The sequence below is a fragment of the Peromyscus californicus genome, unplaced genomic scaffold (genome assembly GCF_007827085.1).
Source record: "Peromyscus californicus insignis strain IS unplaced genomic scaffold, ASM782708v3 Scaffold_21__1_contigs__length_65335640, whole genome shotgun sequence".
Classification (NCBI taxonomy): Eukaryota; Metazoa; Chordata; class Mammalia; order Rodentia; family Cricetidae; genus Peromyscus; species Peromyscus californicus.
Window position 1 is genome coordinate 63,069,562 of NW_026294514.1, and position 25,967 is coordinate 63,095,528.

At 50.2% G+C, this 25,967-nt stretch overlaps 1 protein-coding gene across 5 annotated transcripts in view; it reads right to left on the reverse strand.

Annotated features, from left to right (window-relative positions):
- Positions 1 to 6,202: 6,202 nt before the first annotated feature.
- Positions 6,203 to 25,967, reverse strand: part of Armc9 (armadillo repeat containing 9) — a 136,513-nt gene continuing 116,748 nt past the window's right edge. For 2 of the 5 annotated variants that reach the window (XM_052750533.1, XM_052750537.1), the window contains exons 23-25: positions 21,752 to 21,881; positions 10,864 to 11,033; positions 6,203 to 9,792 (exon numbers count right to left, since the gene is read on the reverse strand). In XM_052750533.1, the coding sequence (XP_052606493.1) occupies positions 9,770 to 9,792; positions 10,864 to 11,033; positions 21,752 to 21,881 (323 nt within the window). In that variant the 3' untranslated portion in view covers positions 6,203 to 9,769. Of the gene's footprint in view, positions 9,793 to 10,863; positions 11,034 to 21,751; positions 24,348 to 25,967 lie in introns of those variants that run through there. The other 3 variants (XM_052750534.1, XM_052750535.1, XM_052750536.1) reach the window with 3 other exon arrangements.

The window sequence follows — 25,967 nt, forward strand, 5'->3', positions numbered from 1 at the left end:
GCATGGTGGGCACACGTGCCAAGGTGTGTGTGTCGAGCTTGGAGGACAGTTTACAGCAGCTGTTTTTCTCCTTTCTCTAAGTGGCTCCTCGGGTTGAACCTTTACCGGCCGAGTCATCTTACTCACCCGAGGCAGGGTCTCATTACGTAGACTTGGCTGGCCTGGCATTTGCTATGTAGCTCACATTGGCCTTGAACTTACATTAGACCTCTTGACTCAGCCTCCTGAATACTGAGTTTACAGGTGTGTGCCTCCATGCCTGGCTTAAGTAACCTATTTTTGGGTTGGTCTTGCTGTTATAGTCTGGGCTGGCCTTAGGTTTCCTGTTGCCCAGGCTGGTCTCAAACTCTCAGCTCTCTGTTGGGATTACAGTTGTTGGCCACCATGCCTGACAGGTTGGTGTTTGATTGTTCTGAACAACCAGCATAGTCAGGGATAGTTTAGTTAACAGGGATCTGATGATGGTTCTGAGGAGGTGTCTGGATTAGTGATATATAGGATTGTCTAAGTTTGTATAAACTAAATATTGTGTAAATATTTCTTGATGTTCAGACAATGATAAAATTGCCCACTGATGCCTTTCTTCTTGTCCTTGAGTGGCTCTTCTCCAACTGTGGTTTATCTGTGCAGTGTATGCTAAATGATAATAAGGAATAAATTATCGATACATGCCATACCAAGGATCTCAAAATACCAATCATGATTAAAAGAAGAAGCCGCACAGGGCAGTGGTAGCGCACGCCTTTAATCCCAGCACTCAGGAGGCAGAAGCAGGCGGATCTCCAAGTTCAAGGCCAGCCTGGTCTACAGAGCGAGTCCAGGACAGCCAGGGCTACACAGAGAAGCCCTGTCTCAGAAACAAAACAAAACAAAACAAAACAAAACAAAACAAAACAAAACAAAGGCAAAAAGAGCACACGCTTTGTGATTATATTGTATGTACAAAACTCTAGGAAATGCAAACAGATCCATGGCGACCAAGATGAATTGTTTGACATAGGGTGAGGCCGAAGGAAGCGGCCAGGAAAGAGCTTGAAGAAACCCTAGGAGTGACGTGGGTCCCCTAGGGTGACCATAGTAATGACTGGTATCCAAGTGTATCATAGTGTGTTAATTGTTCTCAACGTTGGTAAAACTTTTGAAAAGAGCATGTGGGGAGGGAGGGTGGAGAGAGGAGGGTTGATGGGTACAGGTGCGGCTGGGTAGGAAGATCACAGTCTACACTGTAACACAGTTGACAGTAATTCATTGAATAGTTCAAAGTAGCTAGTGGACAGGATTTTTGAACATTTCCAACAGGAAGAAATGATAAATGTCTGAGGTGCACTCTCTCTCTCTCTCTCTCTCTCTCTCTCTCTCTCTCTCTCTCTTTCTCTCTCTTTTTCTTTTCTTTTTCAAGACAGGGTTTCTCTGTGTTATAGCTCTGCTGTCCTGGATCTCGCTCTGTAGACCAGGCTGGCCTCGAACTCACAGAGATCCTCCTGCCTCTGTCTCCCAAGTGCTGGATTAAAGGTGTGCCCCACCACTGCCCAGCCAGTATGAGTCTCTTACGCTGATTTGATCAGTAGACATTGCTAACATGTACTGAAATGCCACACTGTACCCCATGAATATGCACAATTACTGTGTATTAGTTACAGTGTATTAATAAGGGCTGTCAAGATGGTTAAGTAGGTAAAGAAGCTTGTCACCAAGGTGAGCCACATGGTAGAAGAATCGAGCCAACTCCTCTTGGTTGTTTTCTCTCAGACTTCCACACATGCACACTCATAGTCACACATATACATGCATGCAAAATAAATGAAAATACAATACACACACACACACACACACACACACACACACACACACACACACACACACATACACACACACAAATGGCTGGGTGTGGTGGAGTATACCTCTAATCCCACCCCATCACCAGGTAGAGGCAGGTGGATCTCAGGAGATTTGAGGCCATTATAATCTACATAGCAAGTTTCAGGACAGTCAGGAATAATGTGTGTGTGTGTGTGTGTGTGTGTGTGTGTGTGTATAGTAGGATACACTATCTATACACTGTATCTATACTACTATACACACACACACCAACTTGAACACTACTGAAGCCTCTTTAACTTGTATTTATTCCATAACCCCTATGTGTCTGTCTATCTATCAATCAATCAAAATATATTTATTATGTGCTATGTGATGTGTGAAATGAAGAGTTAATATCAATAATTAAGAGTAGAATAAAGAGCCGGGTGGTGGTGGAACACACCATTAATCCCAACACTTGGGAGGGAGACAGGAGGATCTTTTTGAGTTTGAGGCCAGCCTGGTCTACAGAGCGAGTTCCAGGATAGCCAGAGCTACATAGAGAAACCCTGTCTCAAAAAACTAAAAAGACTTAAAAAAAAAAAAAGTGCATTTGCCTTGGCCAAGCTACCCAGGTAGGAAACTTGTGAATTTACTGTTATCCAGTGAATTCCGACACTTGTGTGTTTCTAGTACAGTGTGCTCATGACACTGTTGCTCTTTCTCTCCTGTGATGGGGCACCAGTGGCTGGCCCTCTGGTGTGCTCTGCTACCACTGCTGCACCCTCTTAGTGTGCTGTGGCCCTATCTCCAGGGGTCCCCTGGGGCCCCACAAAGACAAGAATGCTTATTTCTCTTTGGCTATTTATTTATACTCAGTTCCCTGACCCTCCCCACTCCAAGACTTTGTGGAAAGAGGGTCTGTGGAGAGAGGGTGGCCCAGCACTGACACTGATGCCCTGTCAAAGCCAGCTGCACATTGTTGACCTGAACCCTAAGCCTCAGATGGATTCACAGAGCCCAGGACTCACACTCAGCCTTAGCTGACTGTGCTCACAGTCACCACAGGTCAACGATGCTCTGGACAAAGTCATTCCCTTCCTGAGGGCATATGCGGTATGACACAGTCGGTAAGGTCCTAGGACAGGAGCCAAAGGATGCAATACTAGGCCATTAGTCAAGCCTTAAGCCCAGGAGTCCCTTTTATACTACCGCTGTTGGGCCAGGGGTTGTCCTGGCCCTGTGGCTTCTTCTCTGATGGCCTTTGCCTCTGCTGCTTTTGCTTACAGCGAAGACACTTTATCCTGGTCCCCATATGCTCACATATTTCAATGCTTAGTTCCCAGGGAGAAGCACTATTTGATAGGATTAGAAGGATTAGGAGGTGTGTCTTTGTTGGAGTAGGTGGGACTTTGTTGAAGGAAATGTGTCACTGGGGTGGTCTTTTTTTAAATTAATTTTTATTTTATGTACACTGGTGTTTTGCCTGCACGTATGTCTGTATGAGGGCGTCATATCCCCTGGAAGAGGAGTTACAGACGGTTGTGAGCTGCCATGTAGATGCTGGGAATTGAACCCGGTCCTCTGGAAGAGCAGTCAGTGCTCTTAATCTCTCCAGCCCCACCAGGGTAGTCTTTGAGGTTTCAAAAGCCCATGCCAGGCTCAGTCTCTCTCTCTCTCTCTCTCTGCCTACAGATCATGATATAGTTCTACCTCTCCAGCACCATGCCTGCCTGGCTGCTGCCATGCTCCCCGCCATGATAACAACGGACTAAACCCCTGACACTGGAAGCCAGCCCCCAACTAAGCGCTTTCCTTTATAAAAGTTGCTGTGATCACAGTGTCTTTTCACAGTGACTACGACACTTCCCTTCCACCAGCATACCTGGGTCTCCACTTACACTTCTTGATCTGTAAATCACTGGGACCTTCCTCCGGCTTTCTTTGAAGAAATTGCTGTTGCCAGACCTCAGGCTGGTTGGGAGCCTGCTAGTCTGAGGGATAGCCCTACTTGTCTCTTTTTCAGTCAGTGCCCACCCCCCCACCCCCCACCCCCCACCCCCCACCCCCCCAAGCCAAGAGTCGTAACAGAAGCTCCAAGGATCCCACTGCATATCTGGTGAGCCCTCTCCTGGCCTGAGAAGTGGTGGCTGGAGGGGGGGAAGCCTGACACGCAGGACGTCAGAAGTGTGAGCACGGGCAGTGTGCCCAGCAGGACGATGTGGCAGGAACATCCACGTCAGCCTGAGGAAGCTCTCACCTCAAGACGATCTTTGATCCCCGCTTCCACCTTCAGTGCTGTGGGGTTACAGGCACGTGCTATCACGCCCGCCTCTTACAGTGCGAACCCACAATCACACTCGGCTTCTCATAACCACTCTACCCGCCGAACTACATCCTCAGCCCATTTCCTTAGTTTTTTTTGTTAAAGCCCCCCCCCCCCGCCCCAGGTTTATTTATGTGTATGAATGTTTTGTCTGCAAGTGTGTCTGTGCGCCATGTGCATGCCCAGTGCCCACAGAGGTCAGAAGAGGGTGTCGGATCCCCTGGAACCGGAGTTATGGATGGTTATGAGACACCATGTGGGTGCTGGGGTTGGAACCCAGGTCCTCTGCAAGAGCAGCCAGTGCTCTTAACTGCTGCGTCGCCTCTCCAGCCTCTTCTGCAGTAGTTTGTAATAGAAAGCCATCTTAAAGCCACTCACAGAACTCCTGCAATTTAGCAAGAAGCTCTTGCAAAGCGACTCCAGCAAAGTGCTGCCTCCTGCTCAGGTCCTGGTGGGCTCCAGGTTCTGGAGCCACGGTCTCTATTGCGGCTCCCTCCCGACCCCCCAGGACTCCTGAGCTCAAAGCTCTCATCCTCCAGCTCACGTCCATGGTCTATTGGTACTGATGACTTCTGGCCAACTCTCTTCAGGAAAGTACTCTCAGAGGCAGTGGTCCATCTCTTCTCCAGTTCTCCCGATTATTATTACTTGTGTGTGTGTGTGTGTGTGTGTGTGTGTGTGTGTGTGTGTGTGTGTGTGTGTGTGTGTGTGTACATGAGTATGGGTGTCTGTGGAGGCCAAAGAGGGTATCAGACTCCTTGGAGGTGGAGTTATAGGCTGTTGTGAGCCTCCTGATGTGGGAATCAAACTCAGGTCCTCTGGAAATGGCAAGTGCCAAGGCTTCTCTGAAGCTCCTGAGACTTTCCTTCTTTACCAGCCCTGCCCATTTCTGTGTGTGTAGGTGTATAAGTGTGTGTGCACATGGTGTGCATGTATATGTAATATGTAGGCTAGTAATAACTTCCAGGGTTTGTTGTTTACTAGTCTCTGTGCATTTTGATATTTTGTTTGAGACAGGGTTTCACTACGTAGACCAGGCTAGCCTCGAAGCCACAGAGATCAATCTGCCTCTGCCTCTGGAGTGCTGGAATTAAAGGGGTGCATCACCACCACTTGGCTTTTTTTTTTGGACACAGGATTTCTTACTGGTCTGGAGCCTGCCAAGTAGGATGGGCAGGTGTGACCTCCTGGTGCTAGGATTACACCCATGCTGCCACTATCCTGGTATTTCTACATGGGCTCTGGGAATTGGACTCACGCTTATGAGACTCTATGGATGCAGCTGCCTCCCAGCCTGCTTCTTCTTTTTCACACTCTGGTTCTCTTTGCTTTTTTCTGTGCTCTCCAGATCCCATGCTCTCCCAGCCCACACCTGACATCTCATGAAAACGGGCACAGCGTCACAGTGTGTGGGGACCCTGACAGGTTCAGTCCTGTCAAATGGAGTAGACATGGGGCACTTTCTATGGGGCAGCTAGTCAGCGATGCCCTCGCTCCAGTCAGAAGCCTGTATCTGTGTCCTCTCATATTGAATCAGGCTTTGGGCAGCTGTGGTCCATAGGAGAAAAGTACTCATGGAACAGGGGAGACTTAGAGTACCTGAGTGTGACCTCCCATGGCAGTGGGAACCCCGAGATTACTGTGCACAAGCCCAGCCACCTGGCTGGAAGATGAAGCCTCACTGGAGGAGAACTGAAGACCCAGCTACCTAACTGCCAGACAAGAGGGAGGTCCCTGTTCGCAGAGGCACAATTCAGCAGTCCAGCTAAGTTCTGAAGATGATCCAAGCGCAGCCCGAGTTGCTGATGTACCTATTTGTAAAGCTAAGAAATGACTGTTTGGGAAATGGTTTGTTAACGCAAAAGCTAAGTGTAACACTCAGTACAATTCACCATGAGGAGCATCAAGTGAGATTAAAATGGTCAGGCAAATAGGGGCAGCCACCCAAGCCATGGGGTACGCTGTCAGGCACACTGGGGGGCCCCAGGGGATCCCTCCAGGTCCTGAACCAGGACTACGGGAAGTGAGACATTCATGTTCACTCAAGATTTGAGAAAGAACCTGAAAACTCACAGATCAAGATAAATAATACTTTAATGTAGTATTTAAAAAGTCAAATAAGGTCGAGGCCAGCCTAGTCTACAGAGTGAGTTCCAGAACAGGCACCAAACCTACAAAGAGAAACTCTGTCTTGAAAAAAACCCAAAAAAAACCAAAAAAAGTTAAATAAGGAAACTTGCCCATGTGCCTAGCTGCTTACTTTATAAATAAAGTTTTGTTGTAACAAGGACCAGGATTAGGACTAGGCAAGCAGGTAGTGTCATGCAAGTGCAGGGTCAGACTTGCTTTTATTTATTTATTCAAAGTTTGAGTTGGGCACAAACTTTTAAAAAGTGGTGATACTTTTAATCCCAGTACTTGGGAGGCAGAGACATGTGGATCTCCAAGTTTGAGGCCAGCCTGGTTTAAATAGTGAGTTCCAGGACAGCCAGGGCTACACAGGAAAACCCAAGACTCAAGAAAATTGAGGGGGCAGGGGGATCAATGCTTAGAAGAAACTCCCATGGGCAGCAGAGCTGGGCTCAGCTTCCAGGACAGAGGCTCCTCTAAGCCACCTGAGGTACCCATTCTTTCAGAAGTCCTCCAATGGCTTCCTCAGTCACTGGCAATTTTTAGGTGCCACATGACTAAACCTCCACAGATTCCTTTCTTTTGGAAACAGGGTCTTACTATGTAGCTCTGGCTGGCCTGGAGTTTGCTTGATAGACCAAGTGGGCCTTGAACTCACAGAGATCCATCTGCCTCTGCCTCCAAGATCAGGGACTGAAGGCGTGCGCCACCACTCCTGGTTTAGACCTCCAGACTACTTTTTAGAAAGTTTTGCTTGGGCTGGAGAGATGGCTCAGCTTGTTTTACAAGCTTGATGATCCCAGTTCAATGCCCAGAACTCATGTATAGGGGGAAGGAGAAGTGACCCCACAAAGTTGATCTCTGACCTCCACGTGTGTACCATGGCAACTGGAAAACCTGTCCTCACTCACAGACAACATATTTGCATAATAATAAATAAATGAAATTAAAATATTTTATTTGAGCTGGGCGGTGGTGACGCACGCCTTTAATCCCAGCACTCGGGAGGCAGAGGCAGGCGAATCTCTGTGAGTTTGAGGCCAGCCTGGTGCACAGAGCGAGTTCCAGGACAGCCAGGGCTACACAGAAAAACCCTGTCTCAAACAAACAAACCAACAAACGTTTTATCTGATTTTTCCCCCCTGTAGACTGGGTTCATCCCCAATCTCAGCAGGGCAAGCAGGCACTTGGAGTACTTGATTATTTATGAAAAAGTTGTTCAAAAGCTCTATCTTATTTTCAATTACGGGTATGAATGTGTGTCTGCGGAGGGCATGGCTGCATGAGTGCTGGCCCTGAGGTCCTCTGCGAGAGCGGTCCACACTCTTAACCACTGAGCCGTGTATCAGCCCCAAGTTGTCAGAACTTTTAAAAAGGATCAGGCAGGCGGATCTGGGGTTTGGAGACAGCTGTACCACAGCCAGTTCCAGGCCAGCCTGGGTTACACAGGGAAACCTATTAAAAACCAGGCCTATTGCTAGTTTCAGCTGTGGGGGGTTCAAGTGTGTGCTGCGAGCAGGCCGTGTAGGAGTGCTAAGGGTAATGCTTTCGTTCCCAGAGAACAACCCACACCTCGCTTGGTGATCTCAGTGTGCTGAGTCCTCACAGGATTCCCTCGTCCGTCCCTCTAAAAGAGCACTTCTCCTCCTCCCCAGACAACAGACAAGCAGCCTGACTTCTACCCAGGTAGGGGCTTGAGGGAGAGATCGCTGTTGCCTTCATTCCGGGGCCTGAAAAGATAACTCTCCCCAGCCTGGGTGTCTGCTGCTCCCACACCAGGCAGGGAAAGGCTGTGCCAGGCACTGGCACCTGTGGAATCTCGGGGGTGTTGGCTGGTGCGGTGGAGTGCCTTCTCCATGATGCTCCTTTCAGTTCATCCCCAGGTTCCACCACAGAGTGACTTGACGCCAGAGTCCTTCCCTCTGCCACACGCTGTGTGCCCTTCAGACACCCTTACTTTGGACATCCACAGGCAGAGCTAGGAGGTCAGCAGGCACTTCAGGCCTTAAGTGCAGAGAGAGGCACATATTTCTGGAGTGTTGGAGAGAGATGTGACTTCCAGACCAGGGTGGGGCAGGAGACAGGTCAAGCTGGCCACATTTCTAAGCCCTTTACAACTGTACACAGGGGCTGGAGAGACGGCTCGGCGGCGGTTAAGAGCATTTGTTGCAGGGCCTATATGGAGGCTCGCAGCTGCCTGTAACTCCAATGTGAGGGCTTCTGAGACCTTCTTCCAGCCTCTGTGGGCACCAGGCACACACATGTGCACACACAAAGATTTCATGTCAAGATACATAAAACCAACCAATCTGAAAACAACCACAGAAACCCAAACAACTGTTTGAGGAGCCTGAGTCTACTTTGTATTCTAGAGCACACCTTATCCTTCTTCTAAAAACCAGATCTCATGTAGCCCAGGCTGGCCTCAAACTCACTATGTAGCACAGGATGATCTTGAACTTCTCAGTCCCATGCCTCCCTGTCCTGAGTGCTGAATGACAGGTGAGTATGACCACGTATGGTCTCTGGTACTAAAGATGGAACCCAGGGCTTGCATGCTAGGAAAGCACTCTACCCCTTAGCTACATCCCTGGGCCCATAGCATAGTCTTGTTTTTAAATTTATTTTTTCAGAACTTTGTACATGAGCAGTGTGTCCACATCTTTTCCCCGTCCCCTTCATCCCATCTCCGGGAACATTATATCTTTCAGCAGAGTTTAGAGCAGTGGTTCTCACCCTTCCTAATGCTGTGCCCTGTAATACAGGTCCTCAGGTTGTGCTGACCCCAACCATAACATTACTTTCATTGCTATTTCATAATGGAATTTTGCTATTGTTATGAATCATAATCGTATCTGATATGCAGGATATTTGATATGAGACCCCTGTGAAAAGGTCATTTGACCCCTCCCTCCTCTGAAGGAGTCACAACCCACAAGTTGGGAACCGCTGATTTAGAGGCAGCAAATACCCTGGCTGAGGCTGAGCCTCCTCATTAGCTTGTAGTTGGTTCATGTGAGGAATGAGGTGTCACCTTTCACCAGCCTCCCTGGCCAAGCATCTGGGAAAAGACTCTTCCGGCATAGCCTTCTCGGTCTGGATGGCTTGATGGTGTGGCTTCATGTCTAGCCTAGACTCTATGAAGGCCAAGGAAGCTGAGTCTGGAATTTGCCATTCCCTGTGGCCACAAAGTGTCTTGAGGTCAAAGGCTACCCCTTTTTCTCCTCTGGGTGCAAAGGATGACCAGGTAACCTCTTCTCACCAGGAGGGCAGTCAAGGCCTCTCCCAACCCTCCTCCCATGGCTCGGTCTGCGGAGACGATGCCTGGATAGTGGAGCTCTGACAGCCTCACGCCTGGCAGCCTGGAGGGGCTGGCATTCCTGGGATCCTCCACACCCAGGATCTCAGAGACAAGTGTCTCTTCACATCCATCCCCTGCAGCTGCTGGTAGAGAACCAGAAGTCGATGGGTCATCAGACACGTGACAGTGACAGCTTGGGAAAGAAGCCATCTTCACTTCCTGTAGGACTGACTGCCTGGAGGAGAGAAGCCAGAGACAGATGCCAGTGCCAAGTGGTCCCCGCACAAAAGCCCTCTATCCCATACAATCCCTTCTTTCAACTGTCCTTGTGCAAACAGAATAACGAGAACTTTCCCTCCTGGGTCCCGGCTCTGTGGCCTGCCCTGGTCCTTCCTCACAGGAAGCTTCAGCCTGGTCGGTTTATGCCTCCTGGCAATAGTTCACTGTTTGCTGAGTCCACGGGACATATGGAATCTACCACTCGGGGACTCTGTACACCAGGCTTGAGTCATGTGATGTTGCTGGATGTGGGGTATGGCCAGCTATCAGCTACGGGGTGTTATTATTGTGATGAATGTCAACTGAGACTCCCCAACCCTGTGCAGACTGGAAACAGAGCAGGGTCAGAATGGCCTGGCCGCTTCCCTCCTGGCCAGGCTTTCCCATGGTCCCTTGGCACTGCCTCGGGGCCTGGGAGGAAGTAGCCTGACCTGAACCAGAGGGAACAGGGAGAGCCCATCAGGGCTTAGCCATGGCTCATTACCTGGCTAGAACGCCAGGGTCTGGCCAGGGAGGGGCGGTGACAGGGCTGTACCCAAGCTGGTGACTGTTTGCTGCTTGACATCTTTGCTCTGTGCGTTTGTTCTTCTTGTTAGTAAAGCCCAGCTGGGGAGATCAGTCAACTGGTTGAGACTGAAATAGGGTGAGAAAGATGGAGAGGCTGGGTTTGAGCAGAGCCTCCTCCCACCAGGTGGATCTGAGTCCTAGACCAACCTTACGCAGTCAAGACAGTGAGGACGGCCTTTGCAAGGCCCTGATGTGGGAATCTTATTTCTAAGGGATATGATCTTCAGGGTGTCACTCAGCTAGCTTACACAGTAGCTGCCTAACTACGAGCAATGAATATACAGCAAATGTTAATGAAGGACAGGTCCCCGGGCAAAGGAAGTCACGGGAAAAGGCCCTGGTCCTGTAGAGCAGGGAAATGTGCCTTTCCATTTGCCTGGGCACAAATAGTTCATGGGCCCAAATACAGGAGCACAAGGCCCTTCCTCTGAGCCTGCCATCAAGGTGCTTGCTGACTTACTGTGCAGGCCCCTCGTGGAGGATGCTGTGGAAGCTGGGCGGCTGGCCTGTTGGGGACCACTTGAGAACTGCGGGGCCAGAGACGATGCTTTTGCCGTGAGTGTGTTCAGCTCCATGGTCTCTGGAGTACCGGGTACCCAGGGCTTGAAGGTGAAAGCCGACGTGAATTCCCTAGGAGAAAAGAAATGTACAGTCTAGAGTCACAACAATGTTAGACAAAAGTCAGGAGGAGGGATTGTAAGAGGAGAGAAGCCACTAACTGTGAGCCCTGAGGATGCGGCAGCCACATTACAGGGGAGGAAAATGATGAGGCAGAAGTAACAGCTAAGGGGTTAGCAGGGTGGGGAAGGGGATGAGGGCCTGGGAGAGTACTGACATTTCATTAACTTACTCGGTTTTTTGAAATAGGGTCTTAGCATATGGCTCTGGCTGCCCTAAGCTTTCTATGTAGATCAGGGTGACCTGGAACTCAGAGATTCTCCGGGCTCTGCCTCTCCAGTGCTGGAATTAAAGGTGTGCACTACCATGCCCTGCCAAAATGTTTATATTGATTGATTGATTGATTGATTGATTTTGGGAGAGGGAGCACATGCCACAGAACACACAGGGAGGTCAGAGGACAACTTGCTGGAGTCAGTCCTTCCCCTCGACCATCCGGGGATGAAATGAAGTCATCAGGCCTGGTGGCAGGTGCCTTTATTCACTCAGCCATCTCACCAGCCCACCGGCAGCGACAGTTCAGACCGCATGTCAGGGAGGTGCTGGCAGCCGAACCATGGCCCCCAAAGGGGTCCATATCAGACACTCCTGAGCCCAGGAGAACACTGTTGTAGCAGTGTTATGGGAGCTGTTCCTGTTAGTCTGGGCTCTGGCAGCCCTAACAAGCTAGGCTTGTTAAAGACATGCACAGCAGCGAGAGACAAAGAAAGGAGATTTATTCCAAGTCACAGTAGGAAGGAAAACAAATAAAAAGGTCCAGTGGATACTCCAAGTCCTGAACCTGTCTACAGGATCCTGGTTCAGCTTTAAACTCCTGGCTAAGCAGTCCTGGCCAAGAAGTGGTCCTGTCCATCTATCATCGTCAGCTCCAGGCTCTTCTGCAAGGTGGTCTGATGGTTGTCAGAACTGTAAGGAATCTCTTCCTGGGAGAAATACTAATTCCTTTGGGGACCATTGTCTCAATAGTCTATAAGGCACAAGTGTCTCCTAAAATATCCTTTAAATGGGGTGGGAGAGATGGGCGCTCGTGTGTGCATGCACGCGTACACGCGCACGCGCGCGCGAGCACACACACACACATTAAATAAATTAAGTCAGTAAATGTGAAAAAATAAAGGTCTCCCCATCAGTGGCTGACACTGTGAGCAAGGCTGGTTATCTTAACGACTTTGCTTATCCTAAAGGGTTTGGAATGCATGCCTGGGTCACCTGGCAGGCAAGAGTAGTTATGGCAAATAGCTGTAGTCAGCCAGGCTGGATCCCAAAACCTTGAGGACAGGGTAAGGGCCAGGAGCTAAGGAGGAGAGGCACACCCTAGAAACAGGTAACCGTGAGGAGACAGTTTTCCAGGGTGAAGGAGTCCACGCTGCTGGCACACTTGGAAGGGTATGGCGGCAGACTTCCGCCCAGAACGGGAAACTGAGAGTCAGGGCATGCAGCCTCTCACACTGCGGAGATTCGCTTCTGCAGCACAAGGAAACTAGTTTTAAGAGGGGCAGCCAGGGAAGGCCTTGCTGACACGGTGATGTGAAAGCCTCAAACAAGCCCCATGACACAGGTGTTCCATCTTAGCAGATGTAGACTGAGGGTCCAAAGTTCAGGAGCCTTCCTGAGGTCATCCACAGAGCAGGCAGTGACGCAGGAGCTGAGGACAGTCGCTTTCCAGCTGTCTTCCACCAATTCCCCACAGCTTGGTGTTGTCAGACCAGAACTTTGGGGTCCGGGTTCTGGGGCCTCCCAGGAATGAGTTGGAGCGGGGCTGACAGTCCCGCCCATCCTGTCTCGCAGTCACAAGTGGCAACACACTGGCTGAACTGTGTTCTCACAGTGAGGGCGGGCCTCTCACTACTTAGAGAACTGTTTTCCTATGTGTGAGGTGGGGACCGTCACTTAGTGTTGCACCATTAAAGGAACTCACTCCACCACTTCACTGCAGCACACACATATGGTTTGTGTGTCCAGATGGGTTTGAGCTTGCCAATGGGGATCCTGAGCCAGTATAGAGGTGGTGACAGGCTGCAGGACCCCCACCTCCTACAGGAGGGAAGGATGTACTCTCTGTTGGGGTTTGAAGCCCAGAACCAAAGACAGCATGAGACGTTCTCCCTAGAGAGGCGCAGGGTCAGCTCTGCCTTTCTCTAGCTGGTGGCTGCACATGAACAAGTCCTCGGACAGGCTGGAGCCTTCAGCTTCTCCATCTGTAACATGTTTAAACATGGGGGCTGGAGAGATGGCTCAGCGGTTAAGAGCAGCGCTTGCAGAGGACTGAGTTCAGTTCTCGGGTCCCTCACAACCACCTGTCACTGCAGCTCCGGGGGGATCTGACACCGCAGCTTTCTTGGGCATCTGAACCCCATGAACACACCTATACACAGTCACACGCATACACACATAATTAAAAATAATAAATATGGTCACACCTTTAGTCTCAGCACGCAGGACGTAGAAGCAAGCAGGTCTTTGTGAATTTGAGGTCAGCCAGGTCTACACATCAAGTTCCAGGCCAACCAAGAATACATAATGAGACCCTATCTTTAATTAAAAAGAAAAGAAGAAAAAATGTTTCCAGGAGGTGGTGGCACATGTCTTTAATCCCAGCACTCAGGAGGCAGAAGCACGTGAATCTCTGAGTTCGATGCCAGCCTGATCTACAGAGCGAGTTCCAGGACAGCCAGGACTGTTACACAGAGAAACCCTGTCTTGAAAAAAACAAAACACAACAAAAAACAAAAAACCTCTCTCTAGATACATATACTGTTGTCTTTTGGAAGAACCTTGACTCATACTGTAAGAGCCACAGGGTACTATGCTCTTTGCTTAGAAGCACGTTACCCTTGAGGGAGAGAGAACCCTCAGCAGTGGCTCCCTCAGGCTGGCTCTTCCCACTAGTGATGGGCACTATTGTCCTTCCCAGAACACCAGGAAACCAGCCCTTAGCTTAGTAGGACCCATCCTGACAGAGCACTCCAAATCTTGGTTGCTGCTGCAGGACGGTGTGTTGGAAGGAGTTGTCATCAGCTCCTGTAGGGACGATGGAAAGGACACAAAGGCGGAGCAGCCTCTGAGTCTCCACCCCAGGATGGTGAACGAGCTGCCCAGAGCCAGGGCTGGAACCAGGAAATGGCCCTGGGTGGATAGAAGACGCCGGTTAGGGGACAGCAGAGTAGATGGGAAAAAAGGAAGTCCAGGAGGGACTCACTCATAAGCTCCAGAAAGTCATTTGCTGCAGGAACACATGTCAGTTTGACGTTTGTGTTCATTGGGAGGTGCCCCAATATAGGCGAGGATTTATTAGGGTGCCACTTTATGTCAACTCATCAATGGGGACATTGTGTTGGCAGGGAAGAGCAGTACAAGACGCCAGGGCTATTGCAGCTTCACTGTTTGGAATGCTGCTGAGTCAGCATGCCAGCAGCTGAGCACCCCAGCAGAGGATCCCATGTCCTCTCCTCATGCAGGAAGCCACAGGAGGTGTCTGGGCACTGCTCTGTCCTCTCTGCTCACTAGATTTGGAACTGGCTCTTGGTTGCTGCCACAGACACCTCATCCTGAGAATAATGAAACCTAGACGTTGGCAGAGATAAGGTGGGTGAAGGCACCTGTGCACACACACACACAGCTCTCTGGTGCTGCTCTCCAAGGCCTCTGAGCCTAAAGTGCCACTTTCATCTGGATGTATAGAATGTTGTATCTCGAGCTGCCACGTATCTGGAGGAGACACGAGGGAGAAAAAACCGCCATCCACATAAACTCTTTTCTCCTATTTAAAAAGCAAAGGTGCAGAGAAAATGAATCTCTTTTATCTGAATGCTTGGGGCTAGAAGTATTTTGGACTTAATTTAAAAACATTTTGGAACATATTCATAGGTATAATAAAATGTCTAGGGGACAGGAACCAAGTCTTTTTTTATGGGGAAGGCAGGGTCTCACAATGTAGACCAGGATGACCTTGAACTCACAGAACTGCCTCTGCTTCTCAAGTGCTGGGATCAAAAGTGTGCATCACCATGCCTGGCCATGTAGGATCCAAGTCTCTCTCTCTCTCTCTTTTTTTTTTTTTTTTTTCCGAGACAGGGTTTCTCTGTGTAGCTTTGCGCCTTTCCTGGAACTCACTTGGTAGTCCAGGCTGGCCTCGAACTCACAGAGATCCGCCTGGCTCTGCCTCCCGAGTGCTGGGATTAAAGGCGTGCGCCACCATCGCCCGGCTCTCTCTCTCTTTTTATGTACATGTGAGGGCCTGCATGTATGCATGTACACCACGTGTGTGCCAGGCCTTAGAGGCCAGACAAGGTAGCTAGATCTCGCTGAAACTAGGATTACAGACTGCAGTAAACTGCTTGGGGTGAGTGCTGGGAACTAAAGCCAGGTCCTCTGCTAGCACAGTGTAAAGTTCCCAGAAAGAAGCCACACCATTTATCTGTAGAAATCTGCACTTTCTACAGAGCTCACTCACCGCTTAGAATGTAATCTGTGGTGAGGCTGGAGTGTCAGAGGCAGGGCTAGCTCAGTCTCTCTTGGGCTATCTTCAGCACTCGAAACAGCCGTTCCTTGCCCAACTCCACATCTGACCTGACATCCTAGACAAACGGTTAAAGCTTTTTGGAATGTATAGAGGCTGGGGCGTCATCAGACAGATCTAAACCTATAGCAGAGATTCTTCCCTTCCCCAAGCGCCTCCTGCATGCTCCCACCATTGTGTTTGCAAAGCGACTTGGCTTCGGGCTTTCTTTGTTCTGTTTATAAAAACACCATCAGACTGTTACCGTGGGAACACTGGATTTGGGGTGACCTAAATCCGAGTTTCGGGGCCACGGCCACTCTACTTGGCCCTACAATAAACTCTTATTCCCTCTGAGGTGAGCACCTTAGTTGCTGAGCTGTCTCCCCAGTCCCAGGACCACATCTTATTGCAAAAATTCCTTTATGCTGCTTGGCGTGGTGGCACACACCTTTAATCCCAACACTAAGAGGCAGAAACAGGTGGCGCTCCATGAGTTCAAGGTCAGCCTGGTTTTCATAGTGAGTTTTAGGCTAGCCAAGGCTACAGGGTGAGACGCTGTCTCAAAAAAACAGCAAGAAATTATTTATGCTTCATGTGTGTATTATATGAATATACACAATATAACCTGAATATAACTTTGTAGTTTCTAAAGACAGGATCTTGTGAGGCCTAGTGACACAGGCCTATAATCTCAGCACGCAGGATGCTCTCGGGTAGGCAGACTGCTATGATCTACGGCCAGTCTGGGATACACAGTGAGACTCAGTCTCAAAACAAAGAAACAGACAAACAACAACAACAAAATCAAAAAATAAATACTGAGTGTAGCTATGTAGTTCAAGCTAGCCTGGAACTTTCTTTTTGTGTGTGTGTGTGTGTGCATGGTGTATGTGTGTATGTTTATGAATGCATGCAGGCGCATGTCTGCTGGAGGCCAGAGTGCAAGAGCCGGTCTTTGCTCTTTTTTTTGTTTTTTGTTTTTCAAGACAGGGTTTCTCTGTGAAACAGCCCTGGCCGTCCTGGAACTCACTCTGTAGACCAGACTGACCTCAAACTCAGAGCTCTGCCTGTCTCTGGCTCCTAAGTACTGGAATTAAGGGCGTGTGCCACCACTGCCCAGTGTGGGTCTCTGTCCTATCCCTTCCACTTTATCTCCTGGATACAGGGTCTCTCCATTGAACCTGATGCTCACAGTTTTGTTTGTTTTTGGTTTTTTGGCTATACTGGCTGGCTGGCAAGCCTCAGCAATCCTGTCTTCTCCTCCAGGCCTCCCCAGCACCAGAATAACAGAACAACAGTGCTCACAGCCACACTTGCCCTGTACAGGGGTGCTGGGACCCAAACTCAGGTCCCTGTGGCTGTGCAGTAAATGCTCTCTCTCCAGCCCCATGCCTGGCACTCCTGGTCTTCCTGTCTCTGCCTCCTAAGTGCTGGGATTACACACGGTGCTAGAATACCTGCTTTAAACAGCATTTGAAAATTTTCCTTAAAACTAGACCAGGTGTGGTTGGTGGTGCACATCTCTAATCCCAGCACTTGGGGGGCTGAAGCATCAGTATGGTCAACATCAAAGCCAGCTTGGCCTACACAGAGAGATCCAGCCCAGTCAGAGCTACACAGTAAAAGCCTGTCTCAAAAAACTAAACAGGGGCTGGAGAAATGGCTCAGAGGTTAAGAGCACCGACTGCTCTTCCAGAGGTCCTGAGTTCAATTCCCAGCACCCACATGGTGAATCACAACCATCTGTAATAAGATCTGGCGCCCTCTTCTGTATACATAATAAATAAATAAATCTTTAAAAAAAAAAAAAAAAAAACTAAACAGAGGGCTGGGGAGAGAGCTCCCCGGGAAAAGCACCTCTTACGCAAGCAAGTGTGACTGGAATTTGAATCCCTGGACCCACACAAGCATAAATGCCGGGTAGTCGTGGTGAGCCGCCCGGAATCCCTGGATACAGGAGACAAATGGAAATCCCGAATCAGCGAGTTCTGAATTCACCTGAGACCCAATATATGAAGTGGAAACCAATCAAGGAAGCCAGTCGATGTCAACTTCATGCCCCACAGAGCAAACACACACACAGGAACCTGCAGACACACTCGAGCATACCCCACCCCACCCCTACTGCCCAACAAACAAACAACAAAAAACAAGTTCTACTTACTATAAAGTTCAAAAGTCTCAGATTTTGGAGCATTTTGGATTTCAGTCTTTCAGATTAGAGATGTCTAAGCTCTATTTAAATATTTATTTAATTATTTTATGTATACGAGTGACCTGTCTTCAGGCACACCAGAAGAGGGAATCAGGTCCCATCACAGATGATTGTGAGCTACCATGAGGTTGCTGGGAATTGAACTCAGGACCTCTGGAAGAGCAGCCAGTGCTCTTAACTGCTGAGCCATTTCTCCAACCCTTAAACTCTATTTATTAAATAATCATTTCTTTTCTATGTAAGGAAGGTTCTGGGCCTGGGATTAGACATGTGCACTCCATCTGTGGATCTCCCCTCCCATTCAGTTGTGGTTGCTTTCTGGGTCTCACAGGGTCACCTACAGCCCGTGTGCCAGCACCATGCCAACCTGTGGTGGCAGCCCTGAAGATGATGGAATGGCAAGGTGCATTCAAGGTGATCTCCTTCCTGGGTGCTAATGTCCAGGAACCAGCCAATGTTCAAACCAAGGAACAAGCAAGGACCTGCAGCTGGGACTGAGTGCTGATTGGGGCAATGCCTTGGCCCAAATGTATTCTTCTTGCTTATTCTGTCTTTTAAAATACTTTATTTATGTATTTTGTGTGCATGTGTGTGGGTGTGAACTTACTGTGGCCCATGTGTGGAGGTCAATGACAATGTGTGGGAGTCAGTTCACTCCTTCTAACATGTGGATCTTGGGGCTCAGACGCAGGTCTTCAGGCTTGGTAGCAGGTGCCTATACTCACAGATCCAACTTGCTGACTTTATGTTGTTTTTTGAAGTTTGGAACAAGAGCTTGCCATGTAGCCAGGCTGGCCTTCAACTCACAGCCTGGTGCAATAAAAGTCTTTTTTTTTTTTTTTTTCAGAGCTGAGGACCGAACCCAGGGCCTTGTGTTTGCTAGGCAAGCGCTCTACCACTGAGCTAAATCCCCAACCCCCAATAAATGTATTTTTTTTTATGTTTTTTTTTTTTTTGATTTTTTGAGACAGGGTTTCTCTGTGTAGCTTTGCGCCTGTCCTGGAACTCACTCTGCAGTCCAGGCTGGCCTCGAACTCACAAAGATCCGCCTGGCTCTGCCTCCCGAGTGCTGGGATTAAAGGCGTGTGCCACCACTGCCCGGCAAATGTATTTTTAAAGTCTGGTCATCAGTGTTTTCCAGTGACTTAATGCCAGGGATTTGAAGGAGCTGGTAGGAAGAAGGAGCTGGTGGGATGGCTCAGCAGGTAGATTAGGTGCTTGGTGCTCCAGCTTGGTGACCCGAATTCAACCCCCAGGAAGTATAGAGCGGTAGAAGGCATGACCAACTCTGCCAAGCTGTCCTTTGGCTTTCACACATGTACCGTGGCACATGTCCCAACTCCACATCACGCACATATACAAACTGACTGTGAGTTTTTTAAAAAAGAAGTTTTTACATGGAAGAGGAAGAGGGGATGGTGAGGTTTGAACTACATTTCTGGTTCCCCCAAAAGCAATTTTATAGCAAGACGAGGTACTGGAAAGTACTGGAGCCTGCATGGCAACTATGTCCAAAGGCCCTGGCTCTGGGTCAGTGGAGTAGGGCTGTCACTCAGTGTATCCAGGGCTACGGCTGCCCAGACCCGCCACTCTTCTGGGACGAAGCACTGTCCCTACCCCAGAGACAGACAGGGTGTGCAGACAGCCAGGCCTTTCCCGTCTCCTGTGTATTCATCTAACGTGCTTTCCGACAGCGAGGAAATCCCACCCATGCTATCTCTGAGGACGGTGCGATCAGATGTGGCCACTGATGGCACAGCTGACTCCTTGACTGAGGGAGAGGACTGTGGCTGCCTGAAGCCTGTGGTCAGGGGTGTGACCTGTCTTTGTGGTCAGGTAGGGGGGAAGGGTGTTTGGCTGAGATCCACAAGGGGGCTGAGCTGAGTTCAGTCCAGCAAACAAGAGGCCGGGGGAAGGTAAATCATATTCCCTGCACGGTCAGTGGGGGTTGGGGGACGACGACAGTGTCCACTTCCCTCTTTCCACCCCATTCTTCCTCATACAGAACCCCCACATTTAGAAAGGGCTGAATTCTGTCACTGAAGGAAGATGGAGGCACCTAAGAGTTCAACTCCAGGGGGCATCTGTGCCTAGTGGACGCTTGGGGGCCAGCCGGGTGGGGTGAGGGGGTGTCTCCAGGGAGCTTGTGGAGGTGCCTGGCACTGTGAGAATGGCTATTTTTAGGGAAAGGGCTGTCTTGAGTGGTGAGCTTCGGAAATGAGCTCAGCATTTACAGGAAGAAAGAGGCCTGGGCACAGGAAGAGCAGATTTGGCACAGCTGAAGAGCAGGCCAGGGCCAAATGGGGAGCCGGTGCCTACCCCTCTGAGTTTGCTAATTTTGATCCTTACCCTCACCGTAGGAGACCCGGGGCCAAGGGGCCCCTGAGCAGGTAGACAAGCTCTCTTTTAATAACTCCAAGAGATGGAAGGAGGGCCATGGCAGACTGGCTAATGAGGGAGAGCTGTGCACTGCAGACGGCACGGGAGAGACGCTTCTGTTGACCAGATACCATTGTGAGGGGTGCGTGTGGTGGTAGTGGGAGGTTCCTACAGATACCATTGGGGGTGCTCACTGAAGACGGGGATGGAAGCATCTCCCAGTCTATTAGGAAGGCTGGTCACAGAAGGCCCATGAGGCCGCTGCCTCATTCCTCCAATGTAGAGTCCGAGAGGGCATGCTCACTCAGCACACTCCAGTTTTATTTCCGTGCTAGAGACTGAATCCTCCCTCTTGAAGTCACTCTGCTTGCCGGGCTCGTGTGGTCAGAGGACGGAAGGCCAGGAGATGGACAAGGAGCCCCTCCCTGAGGTTGTCTCAAGTCTGAAGGGGCCACTGAGACCCTCAGAGAGGAGCTTTTAGACGGAAAGACAGTAGCGATCCACCGAGGACCTGTCAGTGCTCACTGGGGCAGAGAAAGGAAACACCTTTCTTCTTACTGCAGGGCCAGTTTCTGTCTATGGAGTCTGACCTCCGCCTGAGCCATCTCCTAATGCCGTTCTCAGTCTCTCTCCCCTCGTCCCACCTCCTGTGGAAGCAAAGAGCCTGCTGCGGCAGCTCACTCATCCCCTGAACACTCCCTTCCTTCATCTCTCCCTGCTCCCTCTCTCTCTTCCTCTCCCTCCCTCTCTTTAATTTTGTGACAAAGTCTTTCCATGTAGCCCAGGCTGGCTTCAAACTCCTGATCGCCCCTGTCTGTCTTAGCTTCCAGAGTGCTAGGGTCCTAGGTGTCCACCATCAGGTGTGGCTTCTTGACAATTCTTCAAGCTATGTCCTTAGAGGCGGGTGGATCTCTGAGGGTTTAAGTGATATCTAGACCAGCCAAAGCTACACAGTGAAACCCTGTCTCAAAAGCCAAAGCAAGGGGGCTGGAGAGATGGCTCAGCAGTTCAAGGCATTGGCTGCTCTTCCAGAGGTCCTGAGTTCAATTCCCAGCACCCACATGGTGGATCACAGGCATCTATAATAGGACTTGATGCCCTCTTCTGTCATACAGGTATACATGCAGAGCACTCACATATAAAATATAATACAATTAAAAAAACTAAAACCAAAACCAACGGAGTAAGCGTCTAGTCTGACAACCATAGCCCTCAGGTCCCCACTGTCCCTGGGCTCTGACACACTGATGGGCCACCAGGCCTTCCCACTGGGCATATTTACTGTGTTTCAGGCTCCAGAGAAGTCTCTTTGACTTTTGTGGGAACACAGAAACCCTCTAAGATGCTATATATCAGCTGGGCAGAGGTGGCACACGCCTTTAATCCCAGCACTTGGGAGGCAGAGGCAGGTGGATCTCTTGAGGCCAGCCTGGTCGAGTTCCAGGACAGCCAGGACTACACGGAGAAACCCTGTCCCAAGTGGAGAAAAGAAAAAGATTCCATATATCTAGCCTTTGGGAGCTGATTCCAGGTACCCGATATCTAAGTGGGATATCAGGACTCACGACATCCTACCTGGTGGTATGTCCACTGCTTGGGTCCTGGTTCACGTTCTTTGGCCAGCTGGAGGCTGCTGGGGGAATCAAGTGAGGCTCTTCTTGATGTCCAGCTAATAACCACTCTCTTGACTTTAAATTCATAACTGCTGGGGAAAAGATAGGGCTCAGTACACACCTGCCCTTGAGCCCCCTAGGAGGAGATAAAGACCAATACACACCTGCCCTGGAGCCCCCTAGGAGGAGATAAAGACCAATACACACCTGCCCCAGAGTCCCCTAGGAGGAGATAAAGACCAATACACACCCGCCCTGAAGCCCCTAGGAGAAGATAAAGACCAGTACACACCTGCCCTGGAGCCCCCTAGGAGGAGATAGAGTCCAGTACACACCCACCCGGGAGCCCCCTAGGAGAAGATAGAGCCCAGTACACACTCTCCCTGGAGCCTTCTAGGATGTTCTTTCCTGGGCTGGGCTGCACAATCAAGGAAGACTCACCCCCAGGCCTGGACGTGTTGGCTCCGGGACCCTGATCTTTACTGACCTGGGTTTATTAGCCCTGCAGCTTGGAATCTTGCAGGCACAGGGCACAGTATGGGAGGAGCTGCCCACTTCCTATGCAGTCTTCAGTCTCCTCTCTGCCTCTGGGGAAGCCAATAGTCACGGGACTGTCTCCCTGGGCTCCTGTTCATACCTCCACTCAAAGCTGGGAGGCATGTTTGTTTATTACAAACCAATATAACTAGGTCTCCTGTACCCGGAATTGTTAAATCTGGCAGTTTTATATTTAAGATAGAAATAAGCCAGGCACTGAGTTGCCTGAGGAGACACCACCAGGTTGGACCTTCAGCATGCTCATAGGAGGGCTAGCAAGTGGTCACGGGCATGTTCAGGCTGCCAGGCCATCTGAACGTTCCTCTGAGCTTCTGTGGAGGCCTGGAGACAGGCCATGTTGTGTGTTTCAGTCATATACCCATCCTCTGGCCCAGGCACAGCGAGGGTGGCATTATGACAGGGTCTGGGCTTGTCACCCCCTTGATCCAAGCTTCTTTCTAGTCTCCACATACAAAGTGCCTCTGTCCCCACCCCTGAGGTGTGACTAGTCAATCTTTTTCTTTTTTTGAGACAGGGTTTCTCTGTGTAGCCCTGGCTGTCTGGAACTCACTTTGTAGACCAGGCTGGTTTGGTACTCAGAGATCCGCCTGCCTCTGTGCTGGGACTAAAGGCATGTGCACCGCCACCTAGTCAGCCTTTTTCATTTTTAAATTTTCTCTTCTTAGTTCTATATTAAGTCCAGGATTTCCCCTCAAATCCAGAGCAAGAGGCTTTTTATTGACTTAAACAAGAAATCCATTTCTGATATGGAACCTAAAGGGTAGTTTGGTCTACAGTCTATCTATTTGGGCCTAGAATTTTCGGCTTCTGACTCCTTTCTCTGAGGGGCCAGGGCATGGCTTGTCTGCACTCTCTAGGCTCGGCATACTGCTACCATTTGAGTGGACGCACACCCAGGCACTAGCTCACAGTTTTCCAAGGCTACCCCCAGGGCAGGAAAGACCTCCAGGCCCTGGGCTTCCTGGGGTCAGGGACAGCACAGTGACAGCAGGAGGGAGGAACAATGGTGGGCTCCCTGGAGCCTCTGCTGAAGCTCCTGTTCCATCCTTCCTGGGATGGTTAATCTCGGTTGTTTATTTTTTATGGGTATATGTGTGTGCCTGAGTACCATGTGCATGCAGGAGCCTTCAGAGGTCAGAAGGAGGCATCTGACCCCCCGGAACTGTGGGTGCTGGGAATCCAAGCCACCTAAGCCAGTTCAGTTTTTTATTTATTTATTTTTATTTTTATTTTTGAGACTGGTTCTCATAGGTCTGAAGCTCAGTAGGTAGACCGTGCTAACCTTGAACTCAAAGGTGCCCGCCTCTGCCTCTCTAGGACTGATACTTAAGATGTGCACCAACACACCAAGTGCATGGTTAGTTTTGTTTTTTGTTTTTTGAGACAGTTTTTCTGTGTAGCCCTGGCTGTACTGGAACTTGCTCCACAGACCAGGCTGGCCTCGAACTCAGAGATCTGCCTGTCTCTGCCTCCCAAGTGCTGGGATCAAAGGCGTGTGCCACCACTGTCTAGCTCGGATGGTTAGGTTCTTTTTTGTTTGTTTGTTTTTGTTTTTTTGAGACAGGGTTTCTCTGTAGCTTTGGTGCCTGTCCTGGAACTCACTCTGTAGACCAGGCTGGCCTCGAACTCAGAGATCTGCCTGCCTCTGCCTCCCAAGTGCTGGGATTAAAGGCGTGAGCCACCACTGTCTAGCTCTGATGGTTAGTTTTAATTACTAACGTGACACAGTCTAGAATCACATGGGAAGGGAGTCCCAATGTGGGTGTGTCTAGATCAGGTTGGCCTGTGGGCATCCTTGATTGATAGGGAGATGCTCCCACTGTGGGTGGAACCATTCCCTGGGCAGGGTATCGGGGTTGTGTAAGGATGAAGGGAACAAGCCAAACACGAGCAGGGGTGCTTCCCGACTGCTCTCTGCTCTTGCACATGGGTGTGTATGACTGGTCGCTTCCAGCTCCGGCGGCCTTGACTTCCCCACAGCGACGACCTGTAATCAGAAACTGTGAGCCAAATAGACCCTTTTCCCCTTACGCTGCTTTTGCCCAAGTATTTTATTGCAGCAACTAAGGCAGCCCACTTCTCCTGTCTCTTCCCATCTCATGCCACACTGTAGATTCTGGAGTCTCACCTACGTAAAATGGGCCCATGGACAGAGACAGGATCTGGGAGGAAAGGGCACCATCGGTGCCCACTGGCAGCTACTGGGACAGACTAAAGGGACAGGTGTCCTCCTCTGTGGCAAGTCCATTTCAGACAGAGCTGAGCACCTGAACCTGACATCTGCTCACCTGTGTGATTTTTTTTCCTAGGGTGAGATCTCAGGATGTAGCCCCAGCTGGATCTGAAACCCACCTGCTATGTAGACCAGCCTGGCCCTGAACTCGCGGCACTCCTCCTGCCTCTGTTTCTGAGTACTGGGCTTACAGGGCCTACCTGGTGTGAGGCTGACACTCAAGTTCTGTGGTGGCTGGGGAAGAACTTTCCTCAAGCCAACTAGTGTCCAGTGGGAAGAAATGAAACAGCAGGGCCAGGGCTGACGAGGGCTGCAGAGTCTAACAGACCCCAGTCAGAGGGGACAGGTGGCCAACAGATGAATGGGCATTAGTGTGCTCAGGGGCCGGGTGGCTGTGGACGGGCCGGATTGAAAGACCGTAGAGAGGTGAAGTCTACACCAGGAACAGGACAGATGTGAACCAGATGTCCCAACAAAACAGCCTGGAGGCCTGGCTGGCGGATGGCGATGGAGACAGGGCTGAGGTTCAGTGTGATGAGGTCTACACAAAAGTGGGAGGCAATGGAGAGCCTGGGACCCAGCCTGGCTGAGCAATCGGGCAGGGTAAGGAGCTGACACTTGGAAGACCATCCGAGCACTTGGAGCAGGCTAGCAGGGGGTGCTCATCCAGGGGAAATGGCTGCCCCAGTTCTAGGCGGCCCCTGGGGCCAGGGTCTGGTGTGCAGCTGCTGCCACACCAGGCAGAGGCCCTGGGAACTGCTAACTACCAAGGCAGAGGCCCTGGGAACTGCTAACTACCAAGGCAGAGGCCCTGGGAACTGCTGACTACCAGGCAGAGGCCCTGGGAACTGCTGACTACCAAGGCAGAGGCCCTGGGAACTGCTAACTACCAAGGCAGAGGCCTTGATGGACTTCACAGAAAGAAACTCGAGTGTGCTAGGGCTGAAACTGATTCCTAGTCACTCATCTTCTTTCTACATCTGTCTCTGCCCTCCCCCTTCTTCCTGTCTCTCTCCTGCTGCCTCACCTTCCTTGACAGGATCTACGTAGACCAGGTTGGCTTAGAACTTACCGTCCCCTGCCTTTGCCTGTGGAGCGTGCTGCGGCCTGAAGTCAGCTGTTCTTGAAAATTAGTAAATGTCAATATCGACTGTGGCAACTGCCACCCATGCCACCTAGCCATTTCTATGCACAAGTTCAAGTACTCTGAACCCCAACAGCATGATGAATCTATCCAGTAGACAGGGACAGGTGCTGGTGGTGTGGCTCAGTGGTAAGGCACTTGCCTGGCATGTATGAGGACCTCAGAACAAAAGCACATCCAAAGAGACCCTCACCCTCCAGATCAGCAGAACCAGCAGACATCTCTGGATGCCGAGCTAATCCC